General features: G+C 37.2%; 2 protein-coding genes across 2 annotated transcripts in view; both read right to left on the bottom strand.

Moving 5' to 3' along the window:
- The window catches only part of eef1g (eukaryotic translation elongation factor 1 gamma), a 33,993-nt gene extending 22,368 nt beyond the window's left edge, over positions 1-11,625 (bottom strand). Inside the window, exons 1-5 of the mRNA XM_056250385.1 lie at positions 11,518-11,625; positions 10,542-10,700; positions 10,393-10,456; positions 7,913-8,055; positions 1,953-2,096 (exon numbers count right to left, since the gene is read on the bottom strand). Of these exons, the coding sequence (XP_056106360.1) occupies positions 1,953-2,096; positions 7,913-8,055; positions 10,393-10,456; positions 10,542-10,700; positions 11,518-11,529 (522 nt within the window). The 5' untranslated portion in view covers positions 11,530-11,625. The remainder of the gene's footprint in view (positions 1-1,952; positions 2,097-7,912; positions 8,056-10,392; positions 10,457-10,541; positions 10,701-11,517) is intronic.
- Positions 11,626-13,187: 1,562 nt separating this feature from the next.
- polr2g (RNA polymerase II subunit G) lies at positions 13,188-15,036 on the bottom strand. The gene is made up of 8 exons (XM_056250403.1): positions 14,935-15,036; positions 14,477-14,586; positions 14,215-14,374; positions 13,959-14,009; positions 13,810-13,875; positions 13,637-13,708; positions 13,494-13,527; positions 13,188-13,274 (listed from the first exon to the last, which is right to left on the bottom strand). Exons 1-8 carry the CDS (start codon positions 14,944-14,946, stop codon positions 13,261-13,263), a joined length of 519 nt encoding a protein of 172 aa, XP_056106378.1. The 5' UTR covers positions 14,947-15,036; the 3' UTR covers positions 13,188-13,260.
- Between the last annotated feature and the right edge of the window lie 3,767 nt (positions 15,037-18,803).

Here is an 18,803-nt window from a genome sequence, read left to right as displayed (position 1 = left end):
ATAATGACGAGGTATTAAAAACAACAGTTTCCACTGTTCGACCGCGCGCGCAACTCTCAAACACACACTCTCCAGCATTGCAATCTCGGATTATGTCCCTAAAGAACCCGCGTATAAAGTAGTTCCGCATTACATTAATTTGCACGCAAGTTTTATTTATTTTTATACCGTGTATATACATGCACTGAACCGTGACGCCCGTAGTTTCGGTTCAATACAAATACGAGTACCGTTCCAACTAGGGCTGCACGATTTGGGGAAAATGTAATATTGCGATTATTGAGGTCAATATTGCGATATGCGATTGCGATATTATAAACAAATGGTTTCATGAGTCAACTTGCTTGGTTCTAAAGCAAAATGCACACACAGATTAGTGATAATTCTGAAATGTGTATTTCTCAACTCAAACTATCAACAACAACTAAATGATTGATAACACCTATAATGATCAATAAGCCATTGATGTCTGGATAAAAATGAATTTAATTTTAATTTAAGTGAACTTCAAACAATCCTCACATAAACCCATAATAAATGTCATATTTACCTGTGCTCTTCCTGTCTAACAGGTAGGACATACAGAAATTGAATAAAGTTATTAAACAGTCTGCGCTGCATAAATTATAAATTTATGGACTAAAATCCTATTTAAAGCTACACAAGTTCTTTGGTCAAGAGCAGTGAGTGTTTTTCTCTGTTTCCTTTGTTCTTTGATTAACTTTACTGACAGAAAGCATTATTGGATGCTGGCCCTTTAAGAGTTGCTGACAGACGCGGATCTCACACGCGCCTTATTCTCTCACAACTCTTTACGTCGACGACCATCATAAGACTGCTCTTATGTTATGATGAAGACACTCGACAAATGATATTTTGGCATAATTGTGTGTGTTATTGTTCGTTCACTTCAAGCGGAAAAAGAACTGTATTCTGGCGCGCGGTCTGTGCATGCGCATTATACTGGCGCGCGTCTTTCAGTCAGGACATTCACAGGCAGCGCGCTCTCTTTTGACTGGCTGAATGCTTTAAAGCATTCGCGTGAATAAGAGCGGGATCATGTAACACTAGCCAAAGGATGACAAAAAATAACAGATGCTGCGTTAACAGCCCTAATTTGTTTATTTCATATAAAATCGCAGTATTTTGCGTCATATAATCGCATAGGCTTGACATCGCGATTACGATACGATTAATCGTGCAGCACTAGTTCCAACCCTATTATTCAGTGTACAAATAAGTACATGCATATTACAGAAAGCACCGATGACTGTTATAAGGGCTGTTATGAAGGCTATGGCTTTTTAATAGACAGATAGTCTAGCATCACGCTACATACATTCGCTATGATGACAACTTTTCCATTAATTGCACTTGAGCAAAAGTCACCAACCCAACCCTCGACAAACTGATTGTACGCCTCCAGTGATTTCCAGGCTCGGAATTGCTCACGTGTATAAAATACCAGATAATGGTAACGTTACACATTATAATACTGTATGAGGCAAAGCTGCATAATCAGTGCTCGGTGCTTCCTCCACACCATTTATGACTGAAATTTTCGCATTGTACCTCTCTCCGTCTTGTGTTAATAGAGTCTCTTTATAATCTCTGCCACTTTGTCTCTTCATGATTTTCGTAACATTATAAATCGAAAGAAATATTCGAAATTTGCTTGTAAAACTTTGTAAACAGAGCAGCTTATGCCCTCAAAGATGGCATCTCCGGGGAGGTCACGTGACATTAATTAGCCTGTGGGAACTATGTATACAATAATAGAAATAATAAATATATCATCTTTTAGAATTAAATCTTAAATCAACAAATCATACATTTCCAATAGACACTTAATCACTGATAACAGATGAACCAATATGGACCCAATTTGTTGTGCATCCCTAATATAAAAGATCTGATACAGCTGAGATTTTCATGACACCCTGTAGACTCACCTGTTTGTAGAGCCAGAGCAGAGAGCAGACAACAGTGATGTCAGCCAGACTGACTCTCTCCCCAACCAGGAAAGTGCGAGTTTTTAAGTGCTGATTCAGGACGGCAAGGACTCGTTTCACCTCTTCCTTAGCCTGTTCTGTGGCCTACATAAAAGACAAAGGACAGTTTTACAAAACATTCAATGCACTTCCTGAAAGATAAATGCAATACATCTAGGGCTGCAACAACTAATCAATAATCGATTATGTAAATCTTTGTCACCGAATGTCATTACCGATTAGTCTGCTTACATCACGGGGAGCGTTTACTGGTGATTGGTTGAAACAGGCCAATCATGATGCTCTAAGTCTTACATGCGCTTCATGAGGCACACACACGCAAGGTCTCTCTCCCTCCGCCACTCTGCCGTGCGCCCGCACTACACGGTTTGGAGCACAGTCTCTTCTGTCTCGCATACGCGCTCTTGCATGCGTGCTCTAGATTCGGGAGTTTGAACTAAGGAGGCTTTCACACTGGCAGTTTAGTTCGGAACAGGGCACGGTTCGCATGAAAAATCCCTAATGTGAACGCTGTCATGGGACCCGGGTGCGCACTGGGGTACCGAACCCGAGACTACCTGGAGGAGGTGTTCTGAGTTCGGTTGCTCCCGAACCGTGCCGCAGTTCGCGTGAATGTGAAAGCAGCACGGACTCGGGTGCACATGCGTTTTAGCTTATTGTGATGTATTCAGTTAAATAAAACACTTGTAAGGGATGATAGTGTTGATGATTTACCTTGGATACGAGCGAGAGTGAGCCTGCAGTGTATTCGTGCATTGCGCGTGAAATAAGGGCACCAAATTTGGAAATCCTCTGTCTCCTCAAAAGAGTCCGTTTGCAAGCGGCAGAAGGCCACCTTGTGTGACACACGCACAGTAAACCTGTATTGTTCACTCAACTGCGCATAATAGCAGCGAATTAATAAAAAACACAATATTGACCCGCGTTGTTTTCTATCATGCACCGTGCACGTTTGCGATGACGTAATATGCACGCAAACGCACCAGAGTTCGATAGAATCAAGTTGAGTGTGAAACCAGACCTACGCTGCAGGGGGCGCCGGGAACAAACGCGCTCGGGCTCAGACCGCAGCAAACGAGCCCAGTGTAAAAGCCCCCTAATTTGCGGGCATCAGGGAGCCGCTATCAATACGTGGGTGACTCCCGGAACTTCCGGGAGACTTGGGATGTCTGTATTTTGTCTCGAGCATCAGGTTGCGCAATCAGTTCGCTCGCAACATAAGTGATGGATTAAAATAGCGCTACCGCAGAAATAGGTTAAATTAAAACAGTGTTTACAAAGTGAAGCACTAAATAAAGGCAGTTAATAACATCAGCAGTAAAAGATTGATTTTTAGTCACTGTACTCAGTGGTTTTCAGCGAATGCTTGTGCACTAATGCATTATTTTTCCTGGCCTTTTAATCAAGCCTGTTAGCTTGCTGCGTACCTCCATTCCGTTCTCTTTTTATAGCATTTGTCTACTATTAAGTTTTAATTGTTTTTCAAACGCGATCTACTGTGGCTCTATGTTCACACGCTTGTTGTCAGTCTTTCTATATTTATTTTATCCTTATAATTCAATTAATTTTAAATAAAAATTAAATTTAAATAAATTAAATGCTTTAAATAAATTATTTTTTTTTACATTAAAGGTGCAATGTGTAATGATTTTGAGTATCTATTAACAGAAATGCAATATGACATCCATAACTATGTTTTCAGTGGTGTATAAAGTAATAAACCGTAATGTTTTTATTACCTTAGAATAAGACATTTATATCTCCATAACCACGGGCACCCCCTTCTATGAAGGTCGACATATTGTGACGTCATGTTTCTACAGTAGCCGACAGCGAACAAACAGCGCTACAGACCGCGTTTCGTCACTACCTTGAAAGAGAAGCAGCAGAAAGCTAGAAGCTAGCCATAAACACTGCGAGTAGTAGGGGTGTGACGAGATCTCGTGCCACGAGATCTCGCGAGACTAAATATGACGAGATTTTTCGTCGAGTGAAAAAGCTGTCTCGCGATATCCCCATTAATATTCCACCGCTACACTCACATTCGCCTAAACTATCGTTTTGTTGTTTTTATAAAAAAATAAAAACCATTATAAACTAATGCAAAAGTCTGCTCTGCTCATCCAGCGCGAGTTGCCGTTGCAATCAGTGCAGCACGAATCACAGTTCACTGATCGCGTGACGATGGCGGAGGATTCGTTGCGCAACAGACTAAACGTCTGGTAAATGTCTTATCATTTAGAATGCGCTCAGCACCGCTGCTCCCTATACGCGCGGTCACGAATTTGTAAGTGAAAGTAAAACACAAGCTCCCTGATGTGCATTGCGCACAAATTAGGCTGCATACATAAAATAATCCGTCTCCCAATACCCATCTCTGGACTGTTTATTTGCGGCTCTGGTCTCTGTTGGCACTGCGAATATTGAGAGAGCACTGTAACGTACAAAGGACAACAGACAAGGGAGGCTCCGTTTCTGAACTTATAATCGGAACGCAAGAACAACTGTAGAGACAAACAGCCTCGTTTCTCTCGGCCTTTTCCGAACTCACCGCATTAACCCTATAACTGCCGGTGCAAAATAAAACCGCAATTTCACAACAATTATAAAGAGTCTGTGTGCTAACTTTGATTATGGTTGCACTCGCACTTATTGTTTGCACTTAATAAGACTAAGAGAAAACAGTTATTTATTTTTGTTATTTATACGGTTTTTATTTCTCTGTTAAATGTGTGTTAACCGTCACCAGTGCGTGGGCGCTCTGAAGCGTTTTTTTTTTAAATAGTTCAAAGTTACTATCATATTTAATGTTATTAACTTGACAAACTATACATCATTAAAACGATATAAGACTCAAGTTTCAGTATTTGACCACTATTGTATTCTGAGAAACTTATAGTGACAGTTATGTCTTAATTTGTGTCAGGAGTTATGAAATTACAAAACGAGTCGTTACCTTTAATATGAATTATGAACGTCAGCTGCTCTCATTCAGAAAAAAACTCCCGTGCGATCGTCATGACAGCGCTTGACAAAACAACGTCCCTCAGGGCTTTTAGCTCAAACATGTGCAGATTTGGAGAAATATTGATAGATTCTCATAAGTTTACATCAGATTTCTATAGACAGGAATAATATTTATTGAATTTATACCCAAATGCGTCGATGTAATCATTTTGAGCGCTGGATACTCTGATCTACTGTATTATCAATTCATACTGAAGTCTGGGGCGCTGTTGCACAGTAAAGTCCATATATGGATCACATGAAGAAGAGCCATAATCATGTGACATTCAGGAAGTCCTGACACAACAAAGCTATCAGAGATCGCTGTAAAGTGCAGATAAAGATGTTTTGAAGACAATAAACATGATTGCAATGATATTTGATTTACCTGTGTTCTTCGAGTCATGTCAGGTATTTTCATAATAATAGATTATATGTATAATGTAATGCTAATCGAGATAGACTTTCAAATTGTGCAGAATACAATAAAATAATATATTTTCTATCTGATTTTTTTATCTGAAGCCAAATCAGATTACAGAAAGTTATTAAAAACACTCGACTTGCGCTGTAAAGTAAGTTTGGAGCACAAACATAGTTTTATTCTCATAAATTGTCGTGTATTGATGGTGTGCTAAGCTAACATGCTAGCTAGTACTGAGCACCTGCTACCTAACTTCGGTGTAATTTTTATGATTTTTTTTCTAAATAAGAATGCTTACTAAAATGTTTCGTTTTTCAAAAAGGGCATTTGATACAGTTTCACTGTGAAGTGAGAACTTTTATAAAAGAAATGAGGGATTGAAACAGTGTGAATTGCTAGTCATTAGTGATTATAATGCAGACAAAAGAAAAGCATATTTAGAGCAATAAACAGGCTGGAGAGGTGTGAATATGTGCAGGGGAGACTGACACTGAATGGGGCTCGTTTTTGCATCACAAAACAATAGAGGCAATAGACTGAATAGATGCTTATAAGATGACAATAAACACCAGTCTAATCAAAATAAAGTCATATGACATGATCTTGAAAAACATTGAACTAAATACAGAGTTTTAGACTTATCATCTTCAGATTTTAAATATAACATGGCCAGACATGTGGCTTTAGCTGCAGTGCATTTCTAGATTGCTACAATGCCAACTTCAATTTTATTTTCATGAAGATGTTTCATAAAAATAAATGTATAATAATTTTACAAAACTTTGAAGCTATTTATAACTATTTTTTTTCATTATGACAATAATTAATTCTACATTTACAATAAACTTCCAGGTGTCAGCTTTCAAATGAGATCTTACTTGTGCTTTTAGTACAAAGGGTTCATGAACTGTATCTGTTTCGGTTTGGGAATGCCATATCTGGGGATTTTTCAAAAATGGGGTTGCAGGTTAACAGGTTAAAAGGAGTTCAGTTAGGAGGTCACACACAGCCTCAATCAAAAGTTCTGAAAGCTCTTAAATGTACAGTAAGGTCTGAAGAGACTAATGTGAAATTATACAGGAGAAAAGCCAGTCAATAAAAACCTTTTACAGTGCTTGAATATTGTTTTCTTTCAATGCATTTGATAATTCATACTCATAAAGTAGACCTGAAATGACATGCATTAGAAGATTATTAGTTAAAACATTGAAAAATGCACCTGCATACTATTTTTCCAGCCATGAATTTTGTCATTGAGGATTTCTGAAAAATTGTGCAAAAATCTCGTCTCGTCTCGTTCTCGTGAACCCAATCTCGTGTCTAGTCTCGTCTCGTGAGATAAGCGTCTCGTCACACCCCTAGCGAGTAGTGATTTTTCCTTTGTCAGTGGTGTAAAATATGTAGTTGGATTGTTTCATGTAACTTAGTTCTTCTCCCTCGCTGTGTTATGGCTTTGCTATGTGGGGATAAATGTGCTGGTTACGTTCGTGAGACAGCTGATTAGTACTCTTGTCATTGACCGTAAAACAGTAACGTTACAGGAATAACCAACGCGTCGATCGCGGTCGACAAGTCGATCTTGGAAGCATTTTAAGTCGATCGCGAAGAGTTTTCAAAATCAGAGAAAAAAAAAGCCTATTGTCTAGGGGATGCGGAGGCGCGCGCGCTGTTACAATCATGTCATTTTTGCCGCACGCACCTTTGGGCTCATATCATGCGGACGCGTCGAGTTTAAACAAGGCTTTACGCTTTAACCAGCTCAGCCACAGTAACCGCTCATATTTAGCCAGCTAAACTTTTACTACCCTGTTAGAAAAACTATATAGTTGCATAGTTCCATGTGGTTCTTCTCCCTCGCTGTATTATGGGTTTGCTATGTGGGGAGAAATGTGCTGGTTACGTTTGTGAGACAATCAGCTGATTACTATTATTATATTATATATTAAGACCCTTGATCCTCAACTGACTATGGCTTTGTAAACTTTATCCATGATGTGGTTTATAATGGACTGTGGTACAGAAACAGTGACAATGTTACACACTCTTGGCTTACTCTGGCTATTCTCTGCTGTCTCAGACGACGATATGTTTGTCCCGTTTTTAGCCACCGTAGCTTCTTCGAAAGGGAGGGGTGAGCAGTGGGCTGAGCCCTTAGTGCAACTCGCAACCGAACCGCTAGATGTCGCTAAAAATCACACACTGCACCTTTAATCATGGTTGTCAACTTGCCATCAGCAATTATCATTAAAATAATGTAAATATTGATTAGTAAAACTCAATGTGTGGCTTTTGCACTTTTTAAAGTACACTTTTACACATAAATACCCTGATTTAGGGTTTTATTTAGTTATAATAAACAAATCAAATAGAATTTATCCGATTAATCGTAAAAATAATCGTCCGATTAATCGGATATCAAAATAATAGTTAGTTGCAGCCCTAATTACATCAACAGATATACAAAGCTCACCTGTTTGTTGAACTGCATGATACCCAAGGTGGGGAACACCCAGGCACTAGCTGGAGGGATGATCTCAGAATCAGCAAAACTGACCCACTGCAGCACCTGGGCACTGGCTTGGGGAGTGCTGCCACGAAGGGCATCACTGCTCACTGTCGGGACACACATCAGCATTGATGGTGTGCAATAAAACACCATAATGGGCTTACTTACAATTGGCCACTTCATGCATGAAGAACTGGGGTCTCATTTATAAAGACATGCATATGATAATCCTAAATTTAAAAATACAACAAATTTCCAAACTGACCGCTTTTGAAAAGTCTGTACGCGCACAAAAAAATAGATTGAGTTCAGGCCCTCAGCAAGGAAATCCAAGCACACTCTCCAAAAAATTGATATGGGATAGGCACGGGCTGGTTTCTGTACAAGAATATTATTAGTATATTATATCTGTATATAATTTTTTTCAGGAAATCATTCATTTCAGTGATGTAATTAGCACAAAGCAGTAAAAATTACGCTAATTTGCAGATACAATTATATTAAAGCATATAGTGATTGTCTATTTATATTTTCATAAATTAAGAATTAATTGAATTACAGCGGCAAAAGGTTTGTATGCATGCTCTTCAGTTGGCGTGCGCGTAAAACATTTTTTACATTGGTTTCTGCCTGTATTATAAATCCACAGAACTTACATTAAAAACAAATGATGCCTCGGGTTTAAAACCCCCCTGAAATGCTTTTAAATTGGAATGCAATCGGATCGCTCAATCCCCTTTAGGATGTGGTTTGAGATGCATTCAGACACACCTGGACAAGTGTAGGAGAATTTGGTTGAAGTCACATACCGTAAAACTTCAAATAATAGCCCAGGCTTTTATTTTCCCAAATCGCCGAACTGCACCAGATTGTATTTGAGACAGGCATCTATATGAGACAGGCCTTTAATTTAGTGTTGAGATGTTGTTCATTGAGTGTAGGCCTATGATAACGATCCAAATAACATAGGCTGATAGACGGAAAGCATGACAGTCGGAGGTTACCACATTATATTACGTTTTATTTATAATTTGAATGTGTTTAACAAATCAGTAAGAATTAGCCTACTATATTACCATATGTCTAAAGGGGGTCTCACACCGGACGAGAAACGCAGCGACGGCAACGGCTCAGGACCTTGTTCAAAATCCTGCCGCGCCACAGAGCGCCATTTACATAGTTTTATATTAAATTTACATTTGTCTCAAATCGTCGTTATGTATATACTGACTTCACCCTGTGCTTCAATACACATTTAGTTTTACATTCATTTACAGAAATCAGCTAGTTGAATGAAAATTGCTGATGTTATCAGATTTTCAGGTGATATTCTCAATTCATTCAGTTAACGTACACCCTGAGATAAAGTGAATTCAGACTGCAGACTAAGCAACGTAATTAATTGTACAGTACAATCATAACATAGTACAGACATGATCTTAATTCCATAATATCCTTAAACATAACAATGTTGCTGGCCATAAACTGACAAAGTGCGCATCCAGTGTGCTATACCTCAAGTTGTCAGACGCGACGCTGCGCTTCTCGTCCGGTGCAAACCCTTTAGATTATTGGCAGGATAAAAAAACGAAACGATGTGACAGCCATGGGCTGAACAATACAAGTTACTGGTAATATCCATCGAGCCTATGAACTTGTTGCCCGAAACACATCAACAAGAAACAATGAAGGCTACCCTGTAAAACAACTGCAACCATGCGATACAAAATGACCACTATCATCACCGCTCTCCTCCACTTCTCCCTCTCGGGCTCCGCTAACTCTGCCTGCCTTTCTTGTGCTAACAGCTCCCGCCCAGATGTGCAGGGCTCTCTTGCGTGCGCAATCTGCACCTTTAACTGCTATAACTAGCTTAAACAGATGATCTGACGGGTTTTAGAAGATTAAATACAACCCGAAACTAAAAAACAGACCAGGCCTCTATTTGAGACCGGCCTTTATTTATCCAAACCTGTAGCCACATCAGGCGTGTAAAAGAGACAGGCGTCTATTTGGGACTCGGCTATTATTTTAAGTTTTACGTTATGTAAAATACACTTCTCCCAAAATGGTAAAAAATAAAGGTGTGAGAGTATGTTATATCAGCTCCTGGCTACCAGATACCACAGTGCTACTGCAGCACACATCTCCACAGATACGGCCCGCCACAAATCAGCATCTCTCTTCAGCAAGCCGCAAAATGGCCGCGAATGAAACTCAATATTCAGCATCCTGAATCTTCAATAAAATGAGGTGAACACGAATTTCTCTCACCAGAGCTGATGCTGCTCTCTCCCATTGCAGCCGTTGCTCTTGAAATTAGATAAATAAAATGCATTTGGGCGAGTGCAAACGGAAATTTTGTATCAAACCGGATAACTTATCCAATAAAAGAGAACGCATGAAGAGGCCAAGTGTAAATATGCACTATAAAGCTTACTTACAGTAGTGAGCAATGGCATTGCTCTCAAACAGACAGAAGCCATCATCACCCTGGTAAGCAGGAACCTAAATTGGATCGAAACCACAACAATGAATTCATTCAACATCAAAGAACATATGCAAAAAAAAAAGAAAAGAAAAGAACACTGACCTTGCCCAAGGGAAAATTGCTAAGGAAAGCAGGGGATCGGTTCGTCTGCCCAAAGGTGAAGGCAGGGGGGGCATTTGAAATCTTCAGACGAGCCCCACTGTACTGGGCAGCAATCTGAGCCTTAAAGGCCCTCCAGTTCTCTGGGTATGTGTAGAGAGTCTGCAGAAACAAGGTTTGAAATCAGATTGCTGAAACTAATGCAGCTTGTTCGGCCTCCATTATCTATAACAGAAAATGAAAACACAAGCTGCCCCCTTCATTTAGACCATTCATAGAGCATTACACAGCACTTTCCACAAGCTGACGCAGCTGACAGTGAATACCCTGCAATAAATTACTTCACTGATTGTAAACAATGTTTGAATAATCAAATAGGGGGTTGCTAGTGGCAGAACCTACGAACCGGATGGTGTTGCAGTGCCATTTATTTGTAAACCATCTGTTATTGTTAATCTTTAAAACCTCTGATAGAGATTTTAAAGAGTCTGAAAGTGTTTGACACTACCACTGATTGTCTGAAACGGACGTGTAAATAGTTAAAACGGAAAACGTTTTACTTTGTCTTAACTACACAATGAATGCATAACTGACTAACGTTACGCTTTCTACCATCTCACACTGGTAATTTATGCTCTTAACCTTTACGAAATGTAAGTTAAACTACAAACATGACATTCTGCTTTTTACAAAAAGATTTAAGCGGAGAATGAGGGGCAATGGAAGGAAAGACAGGGGAAACGTGGCACAAAGAACGCAGTGCTGTACTTCTGCCCGTCATCACATTAACCACCTTATAAAGGGGTGTGGGGGGTATTTACAACTAAAATAATCATCGTAACAGCTTCATAAGAGACTACAAAATAACACGGTATGAAAACAACGTATAAAGATATAAGGATTAGAGTGATTGGGGTATGATTGTGGAGAGAGATGTGCTGTAATAAGGCATGTAAGGGTTTTCTCCCATCTTACTCACCCCTGCCGCCATCTTCAGGACGAGAGAAAGGAGGAACGAGTTGCGCGGTGCTGACGTATAGGCCTGTCCTGGCGCAGAAATAATACGTCATAAAGGCGTGAAAGTGAGAGCTGGACGACGTGTTTTCTCTTTATAAAATGTGATTAAACTTATCGCTGGACGATTTACTTATTTATTTTTGACAGCAGCCATATTTTTAACTTATATTCTTTGTTTTGCATTGCAAATTATTCATTCAAAAGAACAAGAATTTGTTCTCAACACTTTGCCTAGATTTGATGTGTTTCTCACACTGTAAAATCTCTTAAACTCATAAATAATAGTAAGAATAACACATTTCTTAAGAACTATGATATTATCTTTCTTACAGTTTGAGGTTTTCGTTTGTTTACCTCTTTCCTTTTGTTCTTTGCATTTCAAATGCAGTGGTTTCTTCTTTGCAATAAAAGGGGAAATTATATTATTTCAATGTTTTGTTGTTGTTGTTGTTTTAAAATAAAAGTGTTTAATCCTGTATTTATTCTTCTGAGAAAGAATTGAAATAAAATCATCTAATGACAGATCAGTCCCAACATCTGCTTTTGTGATCCAGTGGAAAAATACAGGCTTGGAACAGCAAGGTGACGGATTTTTTTTTTTTTTTTTACTTTTTTGGAATTCAATATCATTTCATATCAATAACAGCATAGTACTCTCACTTGAACACATATGACCATGTTTAAACCCATCTACAGATTTCCTTTCAAATCAAAATGTAAATAAAAAAAGTCTACAGATTCTGACTAGCCCTGAATGCTCAACTTATTGATCTCTGTAAAATCATATTTAAAGGACTTAAATCAACTTGCACTGATATTTATGTTGAAAATACATTTCTGTGAATGGACCCCGTTTTGAAATTTAATTTTAATTTTGTGCAACATTAAATATGATCAATGTTATCATTTTGGGGGGATGGTGCAATTTTGTTTATAACTAAACATGTTGAGAATTTATGGAAAAAATACATTAAAAGGTAAAATACTTAAAGTTATAGTGTCAGAAAACTGTGAGCTTTTTGTGTGACTGGCATAATAGGTTTCAATTGCAAATATTTTCCTGTCAAAATTTGTTGCTATGATATGTTATTAAAGTGGTGTGGAATCAAAATATTAGCAAAAATCAGCAAGACACACTGTGCAATATGTATTAAGTAAAGTAAATATCTTTGCTTAATATAAAAGAAAATCAAAATAGACCACAACAAAAAAAGACAAGATGGAGACATGTTCAAAATTGAATGAGTGCTGTATTACAAAAGAGAAATGTATTCAACAAAAGGCTGACAGGCATTTACAAAAATAATTCTAAAAATGACCTTATATAATAATGAGATTGAATAACTTCTAAAAGCAATGTGATGAATGATTCCTTCCAAAACTTGATTGTGAACTGCTTACAGGATCTTTCAACAGCCGAAGAACTCTATATATACTCTTTTCTCTGCTGCCTCACTATAAATGAAACAGTACAAAATCTTTCCATCATGTAGAACCACTGCAACATTTTGGTCCCATTCGACTTGATGTTTCACAAAACAAACTGTTGCTATAGGAAAACTATAGATATACCAACATGGGGATAAAAAGAAGACCATAATAAAAAAAAAAATCAAATGAATGGGGAAATAATTACAGTATATACAAACTACGTAGCATCCTCACACCATCAAGTTTAATATTTCCCATATTCTTGACAAAAGAATCAGCTCACAAGACCTAGAAGTATAAGAGTGAAACTTTTAGACAATGGTTGGATAGCACAACGTAACTTAGAAATGAATAATAATAAATTGAGAGAATCAGTTTTGATATCACATTTTAATAAATACAAGAATAGTATCAAATCAACATAAAAGTTATAGCACAGCTAACTGCAAGCCTCTGACATTAAACAAAGAGCTGTGACAGAATACGTTTATCATAGGAAATACATACCCAGGTAGTCATCCATAAGAGATCCAATGGCAAACTAATAAAAAAGGAACAAAAGAAATGGAGTGATCAAAAAACAGAAGAAAATATTTGTATCCAAAGAGAATATTATTCAGCATATTCAAGAGAAAGTGCCAGGGATTTACAATATCATTCTTATCCACTCGAGTTCCCACAATCTTCAGTCGAATTTCATCATCTTGTTGGATGACAATGTCCTGTTAAAGAAAACAAACTGAAATGTTCGATATTTGTACATATGAGGATTTAAAAAGAATCCTTTCAATAAACATTTCTTATTGGTGATTTATAGTCTTACCTCATCGACTGTCTTATAGCATGGAGGATTTGAGTTTGGGTCAAACTCCATCTCAGAGGGAATAGACTGGACATAGAAATATCACAGATATAAGACAACTACAAGTGACACTGAATATTAACACAATTTTTTCTCCATGGAAAACCTACATGACGAGAAATGAAGCAAGACATGGGGCCAATTTCTGTAAAGAGTCCGACCTGGAGAAAGAAAGAAAAAATACTGTACTGAAGACTATAAAAAATCAGAAGCAGGGACAATGAGTTTTATTAATACTGTATAAATGATCACTGTGCATGCAAGTTAAATGTCTCCACATTGAGTCACACTGGAGTAGGGTACATGAACTAATGAACATCCTGAATGAGTGTCTAGCACTAGAAGACAATAAAAATGGACTCGTACTTTGTTAACTTGAGTGACAACAGCATCCACAACTTCTCCCTTGAAGGGACGGAATACAATGGCTTTGTATTTGACGGGATACAGCACAAAACCTCTGCCAGGCTGTATTACACCTGCTCCAATATTATCGATTGTGGTTACTGCAATAACAAAGCCATACCTGTGAAACAAAAGAGAGACATTAGAGACTCATGTTTCATAATATTCATTACTTGAAGAATCAAGTTCTCAACAAGATCTCAAACCCTTCTGTTGGACTTACTTTCCTGTACATGTTCCCTCCACCTCAGTAAACAGTTTCTGCTTGACTGTGTTCAAAAGGTTAGGTCCAAAGTATCTTGGATGGAGGAGAATCTCATGCTCCAAAGAGATCTATTGTGATGGTTATTGACAAAACAACAAGCTACATTATGGTAATGAATATAACGTTACATCTAGAATCGGTTTATATAAACACACTGTATTAACAATAACACATTTGACTGATTTCGACTTTTAATCAAATACGGCAAGTAAATATATCAACACAATATTCATTTCAAAATGACGAGATCTGTCTAGCTGCATTTCAGCCACCAACACTTTTAAAACCCAGCGAGTGTGCAAGTAAGTTAAGTTAGCCGAGACAAAACACAAGCTGAAAATATGACATTCTTGATGATGATGATGATGATGATGGGGTTTATTGTACACGCAAACATAAAATAATTACGGACTTACATGATAAAACATCTCTAAACGGGTTTTAGCTCACAAATGTCTTGGTTTTAAATTTAAAAAGCCGCGAGGATTGATTTCTGCGTGTCAAGGCGCCGACCCTCAAAAGAATCGAGCTACAAACGCGTTTCCGGGGGACCATGACTTCAAATTAAGAGTCACATGAAGGCTTTTATATAAAAAAAAAAAAGAGAAGGTTTTGCTTCATAAATTGTTTAACCCCTTTGGTTAAATAAATATTTTGTGAGCTATTTTCTTTTATTAAACAACTATTTATTTACTATTTATTAAAAAAAATTCGATGCATCATAAAAATGCATTATAAAAACTCTGATTGTGATTTTATACTTTACTAGAAATAAACATCATTAAAATAGCCTACGTTTATTCAAATGCATTTCTGTCATGCTGTATAAAGGGTCCAAATGATGTTACCCCTGGGTTCTGCTTTCATTAATATTTCAGTCCACAATTCCATACATTTTAATTAACATTACATTCCACGAATGCTACATTTTATGTAATTAAAACTAGCTAATAACTAAAATAATGTTTACATATATTTTAAAATCACTTCAACAAATTATGCGAACTTTTGTATAGCCAAGTAACTACTTTTAATAGTAGGATAGGCCTACACATTTTTAGGCGAGTTACACGTTTGATGTGTTTGAACTAGATTATTTTAATGCTAAGTTAATTTTATGCTTTTTTGTTTTGTTTTTATAACATATTTAATTGATCTCACAGCAAAAATATTTTTCAATATTTTACCTCAAAAAACAAATGCATCAGTACTCCTTTGTATTGCAAAACATATTTTTCAAACGGCATGGCAATGTTTGCTATACAGATAGCATAGAACAAAGTGATATATTCATTCTAAAAGTATTTTAACATAATGTAGCCTAAAGGTAGAATTTCATCAGCAATCAGTCATTTTGTTGTTTCCACAAAATCAAGATTTTTACTCAATCAATTTTAAAAGGGCTACTTTGTCTCGAGAATCTCGTTCTCTGACATACAGAATGCAAGACAAAACATGGACACAAGAGGTCCCCATAATTCCAAACATATTCAACGTGTGGCCATTGATAGGACATGTACAGTTTTTCTCAATCGCTTTGGCTCAGTCAAATGTCGAATTTCTTTCTCAAAACAATACGTTTGAACGGTTAGATTCTTGATCACATCAGATTTTAATTTCTTATTGATTTGATTTAAGCAAATTGCATGTGTTTTGGCACATCAAAACTGATGAGTTGATTCTCAAACTCTTCACAAATTCTAAACATTCTTTCATCATATGAGCCTTCACATGAAAAATGATACATTCAATTATCAAAATATTTCAGACGTGCATGTATGACATGGAATGTTTGTAATGTCTGCTAAATTGGCAACTGGCCTGTCATTGTGATGAAATCACAATCAACCAATCAGGGTTGGAAGCATGCAGGAGGTTATATGGACTTTCTCCAGCAGGATCACTACCATTTTTGCAAATGGAGGAATGTCACAACCCTAAACAGCAACATCAGTTTATTTTTGTACAAATGTGTTATACAAGCTGAAAATTCACAGTTGCTTGTCATGGAAGAATATGTGGATATGTAAGAATAGGGGAAGACATAAGAGTGTGTAAAAATGAACAAGCAACTGTGCATTTTCAGTTTACGTATAACACATTTGTACAAAAATAAATATGCTGTATAAATAAAAAAAATTCAGTCCCTCTTTATATTGGTTGTCTTTAACTACCATTTACTAAAATTCAAATTAATAATTTGATACAATGCACTTATTATGTACATACGTTTTTACAGGCCTACTTGTATTTAAAATATAGGCTATATCAAAGTCATTTTAGTTAAAATAAATAGTCTCTGGCTATATGTATGTATATATATATATATATATATATATATATATATATATATATAATATATATATATATATATATATATATCATGTAATTGTAATTAAATCTATAATTACACTGTTGACCATTCTTTTACCCCTTAAAACACCCTTAAATCTATAGATAGTGTATACACCTGTCCCTAACCTTACCCATATCCCTCCTCAATAGCAGCAAAAGTGTTTTTACAATACCACATGAACACAATAAGTACCCTATACATTGTACTTATTTATAGTTAAGGAAACCTAAAATAAAGTGTGACCAAATGTCCAGGGTCTTTTTGTGTACGTCATTATTAACTTTACTGAAAATGACTGAAATCTGTATCGAAAAAGCATTTAGCATTCAGCTAGGCAAAACTGACATTTTTGTATAAAACAGACAGTGTCAACTGAAAAGTAGAAAACATATGAAATTTGTATATAACAAATATTTCCATGGTGGAAAAAACATAAACATTTTGACCAGTACAGCTGATACATTTTGACCAGTACACCAGTACACATGATGACAGAAACACTTTTACTGTTGGGGCAACGCATTCTCATCCCAAGGCGTCATATACTGACGCTTTTGCCAAAGTCTACATCCAACGCACATGGCACCCTTTAGCGTCAAAACACGCTTGTGTTAGACCACTAGGAGGCGCCTTCTGGCCCATATATATCTGCGTCTCATATTGACGCTAAAGGGTGCCATGTGCGTTGGATGTAGACGCTTTGGCAAAAGCGTCAGTATATGACGCCTTGGGATGAGAACGGGCTGGTTGGGGGCATTGGCCAATTTACTTACACAATAACTAGGTTTTGAAGCATGAATTCAATGTTTTGGGTGAGTTATACATTTTGCAGACATGCCATAGAGTTCTGATGTTCCAGCAAACAGTTGTGACATTTGCACTTACACTTTAGGGAATGTTAAGACTGTTTTGAAAGATGTGCCAAAGTGATTGAGAAAAACTGTAACTTTCTATCAGAGCAAGCAGACCGAGTGCAGTTTGCCTATAGGTTTGCCAAGGAACAAAACTAAAATAGATAGATAGATAGATAGATAGATAGATAGATAGATAGATAGATAGATAGATAGATAGATAGATAGATAGATAGATAGATAGATAGATAGATAGATAGATAGATAGATAGATAGATAGATAGATAGATAGATAGATAGATACGGGATGAGTTTAAGAGGTAAGAGGTCCCTTGCACTAAATGTAATGTGACAAATAAAGCTTATATTGGGAAATCCTGAAAGTATACTTCCAGTTTGTTGCTATTCTGTAGCTTTAATAGCAAGTTTTAAAAGCTTCTCTTTCACAAGCAAATAAAAGCAAATGCAGTGGAGTGCTATAGATCAGACTGTCTCACTATTGTTGCTGAGGCAGGTCAGATACCCGAGGACTAAAGCCATGCATGCTGATGAGCATGGGCAGATGTCCACACATATCTGAGCATGGTGGATGGGGTTTGGATCATGCATAGTCCAAATCGAAGACGGTCCTTGGGGACTTCTTCCTGTTGTCCGCACCACATTCTCGCAGAGAGCTGGCACTCATCGCATTAACCTTGATATTAAGAGAGAGAGAGAGAGAGAGAGAGAGAGAGAGAGAGAGAGAGAGAGAGAGAGAGAGAGAGAGAATGCTTGCAGATGTCCTCACAGTCACAAGTTCATGGCCTTCATGTTGTGGATGAAGTGCCTTCATTTAAATCAAACCCTTCGGTGGAATATTGCTTTATATCAAATTATACAGCAATTTCTCGTTTCAAATTGGTGCTGTCTTTGACTTAAGGAGAACACTGAGTGCAAATCCAATTCAAAATGCCTTAAAAGGATAGTTCACCCAAAAATTATGCCACTTGCTCAACCTCGAGTTGTTCTCAACCTGCATGAAGTTCTTTCTTCTGCTCAACATTAAAGAAGATATTTTGAAGAATGTTGGTAACCAAAC

The sequence above is a fragment of the Rhinichthys klamathensis genome, unplaced genomic scaffold (genome assembly GCF_029890125.1).
Source record: "Rhinichthys klamathensis goyatoka isolate OS25496 unplaced genomic scaffold, OSU_Roscu_1.1 h1tg000068l_1, whole genome shotgun sequence".
In the NCBI taxonomy this organism is placed as follows: Eukaryota; Metazoa; Chordata; class Actinopteri; order Cypriniformes; family Leuciscidae; genus Rhinichthys; species Rhinichthys klamathensis.
Note: the sequence above shows the minus strand (reverse complement) of the source record. Positions and strands in the feature narration are given on the sequence as shown.